At 32.3% G+C, this 12,296-nt stretch overlaps 1 protein-coding gene across 2 annotated transcripts; it reads right to left on the bottom strand.

The window, feature by feature from the left end:
- Positions 1-999: 999 nt before the first annotated feature.
- Positions 1,000-10,585, bottom strand: LOC110099149 (ER membrane protein complex subunit 8/9 homolog). 2 transcript variants are annotated; one of them, XM_020826231.2, is made up of 5 exons: positions 10,330-10,585; positions 10,069-10,215; positions 9,894-9,953; positions 1,354-1,520; positions 1,000-1,270 (listed from the first exon to the last, which is right to left on the bottom strand). In XM_020826231.2, the coding sequence occupies exons 1-5, from the start codon at positions 10,546-10,548 to the stop codon at positions 1,240-1,242; spliced, it is 624 nt and encodes a 207-aa protein (XP_020681890.1). In that variant the 5' UTR covers positions 10,549-10,585; the 3' UTR covers positions 1,000-1,239. The 2 variants fall into 2 exon arrangements, with proteins under 2 accessions (XP_020681890.1, XP_028549212.1); XM_028693379.1 differs by lacking the exon at positions 9,894-9,953.
- Positions 10,586-12,296: the final 1,711 nt, after the last annotated feature.

Genomic DNA, 12,296 nt, shown 5'->3' on the forward strand with positions numbered 1-12,296 from the left:
GATGATTGCATTCGAATTCCACACACAATAATTTCACCTTAACCATACCGTGCATAAGCTTGAACATTCGACTTATCACTTATCCACTCCATTTTTTCGTTTTTTTTTAATAAAATGAGATATACTTTTTTTCTAGTTTTGAAAAATCTCTTTAGCTTTAATTTCTCCATTGTTGATTGCAAGATTATGAAAAAATGAAAAACTACTAAATTATTTCCCTGTTCAGTGACTGGTTAAATAATCTGGAAGCAACTATCAAATAATTTACCTGCAAAGATTATTAGGAGTGTCAGTATTTGACACGACCTAAAAATCTAATCCGAAAAATTCGATTTCAAGCCAACCCATTTACAAACGGGTCGGGTTCACATTCCATTTGCCTTTCGGGTTCAATTTTTTGACCCGTCTAAAAAATCTAGTCGGGCCTGAGTCAACTTGACAACCCGAAAATGACTCCACTACCCGCGACCCAAAATCAATATGAGTCAACCTGCGCTCAACTCGCTTCCGCTTCACCTGCTGCGCAAGTGCAAGCACAAGTGTGACCAAATGCACCTGCACAACTACTTGTACGCAGCACTTCCACCTTCCACTCCGCCCGAAAGCCCCGCACCAAACCGTGTCCAACACCCGCTTTGGCTTCGGCCACACCGGACCGTGCACCTCATATGCACAACTAGCTCGCCCATCAGAATAGCTCGAGGTAGTCCGATAAATTGGGTTGTGTCATGTCAACTCGGTAACCCAGCAAGTCGGATCCGGGCTGGAATTTCTGACCCATCTGTAAAAATGAATCCGATTCGAGTCGGATCAAACAGTAGCAAGTTAATATCATGTTTGACCCAAACCCGACCTGGAACCCCTTTTTTTTTTTACAAACCCCCTTGGCATCGTCATCACTTCATGCAAGAGAAAGGCATAGGTTCCTCAAATTAAAATCAAAACATAACATATCCCCTTTTTTTCAATGCGAAAACCAACTTTTTACTGGAACGAAGAAAAAAAAAGAGTGGCATGGAGCCCATCAAATAGCCATAACAACTGTACCAAACCCAACTAGTCGCATATATAGCACACATCGATCGGAACATATCTCAGAAAATTGATTTCACAAAGGGAAATAAATCAAAATAAAATCCCATTAGCAACAACTTAGAATCACTTTGCCAGTTCAGAAGCCAACCGTCCAACATAGAAGCAAAATCAGATCACTAAAGAGTTCCCGTGGAAAAAACAAATCTATTTGAAGAGATCGGGATTCAGCCAGTCCCTAAAAAGGCATAATTGAAAATAAAATCGTCAACGAGCTTATAAAAGATTTTAAACGTATAAACAGTATAGGAAACTGCTTACTTGCTGATGTCGTCGAGATGATCATCGAAGTCCACAACTTCATTCCACTTCTCAGTCGACATAAAATCCAATAATACTACATTGGCTGAAGGCTCTTTTGTAGTCAGCTGAGGGCTCCCTACGGATCCAGTAGACCGCCAGCTTCTAGAGGAATCCCTTGTAAATAACTGCAGGAAGAATTGAAGATAAAAGCCAGTTACAGACTCCAATAGATTTTCACGAAATGGAAAAGCAGTACAGTAGAACAGATATCCTAAGATGGATCTCGGAATTTGTTGTTAAGGTCATGAAATTCCTATATTAAATTTACACTTCCGCAATCTAACTCAAAAAATAAAAGTAAAAAAAGATATCAATCATTATAAGTTTCTAAATAAGGTAATATTAGCGGCTGATTGCTGATAAGTGGCTCTAGCAGGAAAAAATATTAGGTGTGGCGTCCGAACGATGACGTGGCGCATCCGGATTGGCCTCATGACGCGTTCGGACGCCTCATGACTGTCATGCTTGACAATCCTATCTCAAAAACAATGAGAACCATCAAAACCCATTGTTAAAAGACTTGTTACCACAAATTCTTTCAAAAAGAAGAACAAAATCCTTCTACCAAAGACTATTCGTTGCAACTACTATAATAAAAAATGCTACATCAAAGAAAAATGTTGGAAACTTCACTGAATGCCTCAAAGTATGATGAAAGTAAAGAAGGAAGCTCAAAAGGACAGATTTGCCTTGTGCAATCAAAATGGCTCAACTCAAAAGAAATTGCCTCATGCCTAATCAATCAAATATTTTCAAGTGTAATATGACTCAAAAGTTCACTAAACTACCTTGTCAAATTATTTTTTACAAACAACTTCTTAAAAACTCCTCCAAAAATATTTATGTGCGCTTATGTCCACATCCAAAAATATTGGAATATGTTTGATTCTAGAGCACTAAAATGCATTTTTGTAGGGTATTCTTCTACTCAAAAAATGGTATAAGTGTTTATTATCTAAACATAAAAAATTTCTTCACTTAAAAAAAAAAAAAAAGACACCTTTGATGAAAAGAAAAAATATTTTTTCAAACGTATCTTTAAGATGAGAACAATCAACTAGAAAATAAGTTTGATGAAACTAATCTCTTCCATCTTGACATCCAAACTATGCAAACTCCAAACACTGTACCCCCCTAAAGTTTTTACGAGGAATAAACTCAACTAAAATCTCTAGCAGACTCAAGGCTTAGAACTTACATCAAGTAATAATGATCAACTCATCTAACTCATTCTCCTTTGTATACCATTTGCCAATAAATATGCTTTCAATTTTTTTGTCCAACACATAAAACCTTACAAAAATCACCTCCTACTCCACTGAAATACCAGGAATTATGTTTGAGGCACAAGAAAATAAGAATTCGAGGAATGCCATGAGAGCTAAGGAATGCTATGGACCAAAAAAAAAAATCACACTTTGGGATATTGTTGAGCTACCAAAAAAAAATCTAGAATACAAATAGATCTTTTTATTAAAATATAGAGTAGATGGAAGCCCGAACTGCTACAAAGTAAGATTAGTTACCAAAGGATAAATTCAATATTATGGAGTTGACTATAAAAAAAAAATATTTTCTACTGTTTCAATACACCTAATGTTTTTTAAGAATTCAAAGGCAGAAATGTAAGACTTTTTAGAATAGTAGATTTATGTTTCGTTTGGGATGATTTTCTTCCTGCTTCTTAAAGTCTCTTTCCAGTAAAAAAAATTAATTTTTTACTAGAAAGCCGCTTTAAGAAGCATGAAAAAAGTCATCCCAAACAAAGCCTTATACTACAAACTTGAAATGATAGAGTTATACTATCGAATTTGAGAAGCCCTGAAAGACAGAATGGCCTATTGGGGACAAAGACCAGTGGGGCCATTGAAAATGCCTAGGAAGGAAAGCAGAAGCTTACTCTTCCAAATAAGAAACACCTCTTGCATATCCATGTCCAAGAAAGGAAGGAAGCCTTGATTATTTGCGAGCACCAACTAGCGCATCTGACAAGTCCTAAAGAAGGCAAACAATTGATGTGCATATTTATTTTTTTTTAGTTATTTTCATTTATTCTCGATATAATTTTATGTATAAATACCAATGTAGTTTTATGTATAGATATACATTGAATGAATAAATAACTAAAGTTTTCCTAGCCAGCTCTTGTTTTAAACACTGTACTTTATGATTTTAATGATCCTTTATGTTAATGAAAATTTGAATAGGTAACAACAAGAACCAGATGAAATATGAAACAAATGTCACTAGTGAACTTATAGAAAGATATTCACATACAAAGAAAAAAAAAGATGGTTTAATCATCTAACATGACTTTCTTGTTTTCTACTTATTGAGCTCAAGCATACAATAGGCTCAAATGAACCCTAGGACCTTTAGTAAAGTTAAAATGAAATCAACATTTCATTTGATTTCATTTTAACGCACCAATCCCATCAAGCATAAAAGATCAAATAAAGTAATAATAGGCAAAGTAATCTTGCAATCACCAGGCTGTTTGCAAACTTAGGGTGTCAAAAGAGTCAAAATTTTCTAATTTTTTGCTAACAAGGGTATGGGTTTGACCCAAAAAGACCTACTCGATTGAAGACGACCTAAAGAAGCCCAACCCAATGTGAGAAGCAGTCAAGACAAGTTGACGAATATGGTTACTTTCAACAAAATACTAAGGGTTTGTTTCATAATAAATTTGGACCATAATCCTAGAAGTCATTCGCATTGAATTTAAGTTGCAATGATATATGCTTATTATTGAAATCCACATATGAACTTAATTGGTGTTTTTCTGGGTTGCATTAGTTTTTAATATTTTATTATTATTTTAAGCAAAAGTAAAATTACAAATCATTATTATATTAAGTTAATATTCTGCCATTGTTATAAAAAGGCAATTAGAAAATTAAAAAATTGACTTTCTAGCCCTCAACATTGGAACTCACTTCTCACCTTTCTGGAGATGAGATCTAAGAATATGAACTTTGATATACTTAATTTCAATCAAACAAACCATTGGAACTTCTGTTCAAGAAGTGAGATTCAATCACTTTAAAAAATTTACAGTTCTACCAAATTTGCATGGGCCAGCCCAATAAGATTGGCATTATAATCAAAATGATGTAGATACCCTTCATTAAATGGGTTAAGATTGGCTTGTTAGGTTATCCTGAAGTCAACCCAAACCCAAATTCTAAACATGTTAGCCTGAACTCAAAATTCCTGGGTCAATTTGAGTCGATTTTCTTTTGGGTCAAATTTTGATGCGCTTATTTAAAAGGGTGTTAATAACGCTACTTTTGCATTCAAAAATTGTCCTTAAGCACAGTCTAAATAGTAAATTGATAAAATCCAGTTTGTATTTAAACCGCACCGCCAAATAAACTAAGCTATAAATATACAATTACAACATGCTTAAACTGATGTGTGATAGCCTGCAAATATCATATCACTTTCCCGCACGAGTGCACAAACTAATGGAATTAACAATAGATGACCGTAGAAACACCCTTTGGACACTTTATAACGACCAAAAGTCTAGGTGGAGCAGCACAGTTTAAAATGTATTCACAAATTATAGTTAACTATCAATTTTTAGTGCACAATGAAAGAGAAAAAAATATATGCAATTTAGTAGATAGGGAAATCAAAATAAGACATTATGCTTGTGCTTCCTTCATTAAGAGCAGTCGATGTGTCATCTATCCATTTTCTTTTTTTTTTTCTTCAAAATTTCAGCTTCACATCATTGTTTTTTTTTTAAATAAATCCTTATTTTTCATTTATTCCTACAAAATATTGTTTGAGATGTTAAACATATTCTACGCAAAATCATTTCAAATAACTTTGATCCCTATTACCTTAGGTAATTGAATAACTTACCATTCTATTTCATATTTCTCCCATATTAATTGGACTACTTACCCATCTAATGGGTGTATTTTCCATCATGCGTTATACATATTCAAACAACCTAAATCGACTTTCATTATTTAATTTCCCTACATTCAATAGATATTACTACAATCATTAATTCAATAATAATAACTCATTTTTTTCATACATTTGTACATCACTAATTGCCTTCACAGGTACCCTTACCAATAATAGATATTACTACGATCATTAATTTAGTATAATAACACCTAATTTTTTCATACATTTGTACATCCCTTATTGCCTTCACAAGTATCCTGACAAGGATATCCCTTCTCAGGAGCAAATGGCTTAGAGAACTCATCCACGGTCCCCAAAATAATTCGCCCAAGGAGAGGGCACCACTCGCCCGCATCCACAAAAAGATATTGCCCTATGTTGGGTGACCAAAAGGCACATCACCAAAAAAGTAAACCATCACTCATCTCAGTCAAGCTCCAACCCTTTGAAGCCCACTGAACTCGCGCACGAGATGGCGTCTCCCTCAGTGAGTCCTCGTTCACTCGGTTACTCCTGACAACAAGCTCAAGAACTCCCTACCCCCACTTATACTTCAGCTCAATTCCATTGGCAGAGCGACACCGAGCGTCCAGTGTCACTCGCTAACACCACTAAAAAATTGTCTACATGTCCATCCCCTCTCAAGAGTCTCCCTACACCTACTCGCTCCCTCTTGAGCTCACCCGATAAGAAATAACTCATAGGATCATTGACTTCACCCTCTTGGGTCCAATCAGGAGGTGCTACCGGTCATGGGTTAGCATGTAGCATTATACGGAAATCTATATGTCGCCTATATTTTTCGTCTTTTTTGTGGCCTTTCCTATACCCATTAAAACCCTATAAATATGAGGCGATGAGGAACAAAAAATGAGGACCTTTTTTAAGGGGGTGACTCCGACTTTTTAGGATATCTTTTTGACCTCTTTTGGCTTATCTTTGTTTTCTTGATTGAGTTAGTGAATATTTTGCTAACCCATCCTTTTATATTATCTGCCCTCTCATTCTTCACTCTTCTCCACCCATCATCATCACCAACAGGTTCCTAAGCTTACCAAGTAAATCTACTAGTAAAATCTGGCATCATCCACTGAATAAATTTGGATCCAACATCTATCTTAATATTCTTATTTCTAAGACACTAAATATAGCTATCAACATTGTTTTTTACTGCCAAACACTTTGATCCATATAACATCCTAGGCCTAATTGTAAATTTGTAAATTTAATGATGTCATTATGATACCATTTTAACAAATAAAACTCACAATACCCATCACTATTTTAATCACTCAACCTCAAATCTATAAGTTATAACCATAGCTATATCGCCATTCTTCTGCATGATAGATTCAAGGTACTTAAAACCTATCATACCTACATATCATTTTATCTTCTGATAGTATTGGACAATAATTATTGATCTAACACAACTAAAATTATATATTATATGCTCAATTTTAATATACTAATTATAATCTCATATCTTACAAACTTTTTCTCAATTATTCTGACTTTTAACTTATTTTAACAAATGTCTCATAATAGAACTATGTCATCAATTAAAAGCATATATTGAAGTATCTCCCTTTATATCCTTTGTAAACACCTCTATAACTAATAAAAAAAGACACGAACTTAATATTGATCTTTGATACAATACTATTATAATTGAAAACTATTTAGCCAATCCACAATACTAATAACATTCAATATACTAATCTTTGATACGATACTACTATAATTCAAAACTATTTAGCCAATCCACAATACTAATAACATTCAATATTCTATCATGTATTTCTTTAATAACTTTAACATACCTTTCACAGACATCTATCTTTCTTAATGCATATCAAATTAATTATCGTTGCACTCATCATACACTTTCTCAAAATCAATATAAATCATATGAAGATTGCATCATTGCTCTATGCAATTTTTCATTATTTGTTTTAACACAAAAAATGCTTCTATGATAGATATTCCTATCAAGAAACTAAATCATATCTAAATAATTGATGTAACTCCTCTAGGTTTAAGTTCCATTACTCTCTTCTATAGCTTCATTATAAGACTCATAAGCTTGGTTTTTTTATATTAGCATAAACTTGAGGATTTTATTTATTCTTAAATATTATCAAAATTTTCTTCAATCATTTGATCCTTTTTAGTCTTCAAAATTTCATTAAGAATGTGTTAAACAAACAATTGCAATACCCCCTATAATTCTCCAAATTTCAATATATATCTCATAAAGATCTATAACTTTATTTTAATGATTATTTTTTTGAGCTAACTTCACTTCTTTTTTTAGATAAATTTATAGCATACCTCCTTATTTTTTATTGTGCTCTTCCAAAACTATTTCAAAAATAAATTTAGTTACCCTACACTAATTATTCAGGCGTCAAACTACAACACCAAAGTAAATTCTTACAAAGCTTTGATCAACAACAAGCCATTAGCCCGCTACGTGGGGTCGGCTACATGAATCTTTTTTATCCACTGTGTCCTATTAATAGCCAAATTCTTATTTAAATCAAATAAAAAAGGTCATCTCTAATGCTTTCTAACTTAGGTCTATCTCTATCTCTCTTAACGTAGGTTGGATCTAATACATCAAGCCTCCTAATAGGGTCCTCGGAAGGCGGATATTTTACGTGACCAAACCATCTAAGATGACTCTCTCTAACCTTATCTACTATTGTAGCTACTCAAACATTTTCATGCATATACTCATTTCGCATTGTCTCTAAGTGTAAAACCACTAATCCACCTAAGCATCCTCATCTCCACAACACTTAATTTTATGTTTTTCAATTAATGGCCAACATTCTATGCCATAAAGCATTGCAAGTCTAAACACCATCTTATAAAATTTTCCCTTAAGTTTGACAGGTATTTGTCTATCACACCATAGGCCTAAAGCATTTCTCCACCTCAACCATCCAACATGAATTCTACTAGTAATATCCCCATTTATTTCAACATCGCTTTGAACCATAGACCTGAAATATCTAAAATGTGCATTCGTTTTAATTACTTGATCACCCAATGTCACAATCCCACCACTAGATCTATTACTACTAAATTAAACTCCATGTATTTGGTTTTAGACCTAGTCAAATGAAAAACTGTAGACTCTAAAGTTTGGCCACCATAATTCAAGTTTTTCATCAACTCCCTCTCTAATATTATCAACAAGAAGAATATCATCAGTAAAAAGCATACACTAAGATACATCCTCTTGTAAATGTTTAGCAAGAACATCCATAACTAGATCAAAAAAAATATTGACTTAAAACTGATCTTTGATGTAATCCAACTGCAATAGGAAAATACATGGTCAAACCACCTTGTGTTTGAGCACAAGTAACAGCTCATGTACACATATCCTTAATAACTTGAATATAAGCATTATTAACTCCTTTTATAGAACTCTCTAGAGCACTTCTCTTAGAATTGTAACAGAAGCATTCTCTAAATCAATAAATATCATACGAAGATCCTCCTTATTCTCTCTATAACTTTAAATAAAAAAAAATGTATAGCATACATAGTGGACCTATCTAACATAAATCCAAAGTGATTATAAGAAACATTAGTATCACATTGTTAGTTGTAACTTATGTTCAATTACTCTCTCTCATAATTTTAATGTATGGCACATTAACTCAATACCTCTATAATTCACACTCTTGTGCATCACCATTATTCTTAAATACGAACCAACACACTCCCTCTCCACTCATCTTACATGTTTTTAGTCTTCAAAATAATAACAAAAAGTTTAGCAAGCCAAAAAGTTCCTTGATCTCCTAAGCATTTCCACACATCTATTATCATCAGGTCCTATTGTTTCTCGCACTTTATTTTTTTAAAGTCTCATCAATTTCAATTTTACCAATATGACGATAAACACATAATTTTTAATTTCATTTAGGGTGGTAATTTCACTAAAATTAATCATATTTTCACAACCTTCATTGAGAAATTTATCGAAATATCTCATCAACTTATGTTGAATATTCTCTTATAAGAAAATCACTTTTAAATCTTCCTTAGTAATACACTTCATTTGGACTAATCCTTACATTTCATATCTCTTTGCTTGACTAACTTATACATATATCTTCCTACAGAGCTTTATGATAAGCCAATCAATTAAAACTATTATGTTTTACCTAGATAGTCTTAATCTATAAGTGGAAAATGGAACCTATATGTTTCTGAAGAATTGTAACAAACCTGTTTTTAATGTTTCTATTAACGTGTTCCTGGTCAAACTTTAAGATAACCTTTCAGAAATTTAACAGTGATACCTTGCCAAAAACTTAGAAAAAGTTTTTCAGGTTGAAGTGTTTTAGATCTGAAAATACCCAAGTGGACAAGTGTGACCTGCCTCAACTAGCTCTTATATAGTGATTAATATTGACACTTTCATAAATATTAGCAATTACCTTTCACCAAAACAAAAACACAAAAACCTAGCGTTTTTGCCCTCATCTCTTCCTCCAGGCAGAAACACGAGAAGGAAAAAACTGCTAAGAGAAAATTGCATTTACCTGCGCCACAGGATCGCGTCCCTTTCCTTTAGGCAATCCTTCCAGCTTTTTATTGTCTAGCTGTAGCAATTAAATAATAAACCGGTAACATAACCAAAACTTCGAATACTTCAACAAAATTTATGAAGTGCATGACAACAGGAATCATAACATTGATAAGTAAAAGGTTGCTCACCAAAAGCAGGGCCGCCTGAGGGAAGTATCGAAAGATGTGGTCGCCAATCTTCTTAGCGGCACCACTAAGCTCGGTATCATCGTACCTCTCGTTCGCGTGGTAGTAACCAACAATAGTCAAACCATCGGACGCAAAATGCTCCTCAACCTAATTTACTTAGAACGCGGTGAGAAGATGCATCGAGATAGCTATACAGAGACCCAAGGAGAAACACAGACAAGCAAAAAGAGGCTTGATAGTCTTCAGTTGGAGATGGAGTACCTGGATTAGGGCAAGCTCAAGGTAAGGAAGGACGCCGATCTGGGAGTGGGATAAAGGGACAGAATCGGAGATCAGAACGGTTGGAGCGGCGCCACCTCCGCCATCTTCTAATAGCCGGCCGAGGAGGAGACCATTGACGGAAGAGGAGCGATGCTTCAGAGCGTGAAGGACGAACTTTATGTAAGCGCACTGCGAAATCTGGTATCTGCAATCACCCATCTCGCTTGCTCGACCTTTCTCCGGTGCGACGACTGGATAATAAATTAATAGGATATATATACCATTTTATTTCATTATATTTAGATATTTAATATTTAAAAATTTAATATTATTTATTTATCATCAATAAAATAAATATAAGTACATAAAATAAAATATTAAAATTTATAAAATATTATGAGGATTAAGAATATAATATAGGAGTTATATATTTGATATTAAAATTTTATATAATAGAAATATAATATTAAAATTTTTCATATTAGATATATAAATAACATTAATATTCTAATATAAATAAAATTAATAATTACATAAATGGAAAGATCCGAATAAAAGATTTTGCTTTCGGATTTGATTTTTTCAAAATTATTTGTTTTCAAGGCTTTAAATTTAATCAAAATTTGACAAAAAATTTTGAAAACATTTTTTTCGCATTTGTATGCTTACCACTGAATTCTTATTTATTTATTTATACATCTATAAAACCTTATTATTTATAAATTTAATATAATAAGTTAATCATTAAATTATTTCAATGATAAAATATTATTAATATTAATTTATCTTAAATAAAATATATTTTTTCATATATATAATGTAATGTAATCTAGATATTAGGATATTAAATACTTAAATATAAGTATTTAGGTATTTGTTATGTAACTTCATAAAAATTATGTAATATGGATGTAAATGTTCTCTTATGTTGTAAGATTTTGTTTAGGGCACCTTTCTCTCAATTTTGTTTTTTTACATAGCAATAACTTCTCTATTTGTGACATAATCAATTCTATTAAAATATGATAATAGTGATATATAGATTGATGTTTTGATAGTTGCATTAATGAGAATAAATTTAAAAAGATTCATCATTTTAAGTTTAAGGTGTCAAAAATTACAATAATATCCCATAAGATTTATATGAATTTGTTGGTTTCTTTCAGAGGAGTATTCAACAAAAATAACTTACAAAATAGAGATTTGTGGAGGTCAAAGTGGATCAAAGGTTTTGTTTGTGACGGTTTTCTTACTGTTTTTTAAAGCAGAATTTTAGTACAAAAAATTCTTGAGCTAAAATTTTTTACACTAAAAAATTAATTTATGAAGCATTAAGAAAACCCCTCAAAATAAGCCTAATTTGAAATAATTTATGAGAAAACTATATAATAATATGTGCATGGTAACATAATTAGATAGTAGATGTGTGCATTCCTTCGGATGAAAGAAAATCTCGTATTCGTCACTAAAATTCATCAAAGAAAATATCCATTTCCATTTAAACGATATAATCGTACCATATGGAGAGAAAATAACTTATTTTAAAGAGTAGGAAGAGGACTGATAATTATTTTTATAAGGAGATGCTTCGCTTGATCAAACGGTCCATAAACAATTGATCAAATCCTCTTTTGACCAATAGATTTTAAGCATCTTATTAATTATTAAATGAATAATTAAATAATTATTAATAAGAGCCACATTCTACACAATTAACTATTTATAAATGCCATAAATAATTTTTAATAGATTTCCATAATGTTAAGCCCTAAAATTTTATTAGCTTATAAATTAAATATTTTTTATGAACTTTATATTCATCTAAATAAAAAATATATGATATAAATTCATATTAAATTTTTATAGGTGGCTTATGCCTTGTCATAATCCCCTTAAATCCATCTTTGCTCTTTTGTAATTTATTGATTATAGGTTGACAAATCTAAGAAAATGTGGTTTTTAATTCC

This window comes from Dendrobium catenatum, unplaced genomic scaffold, assembly GCF_001605985.2.
Source record: "Dendrobium catenatum unplaced genomic scaffold, ASM160598v2 fragScaff_scaffold_264, whole genome shotgun sequence".
NCBI lineage: Eukaryota > Viridiplantae > Streptophyta > Magnoliopsida > Asparagales > Orchidaceae > Dendrobium > Dendrobium catenatum.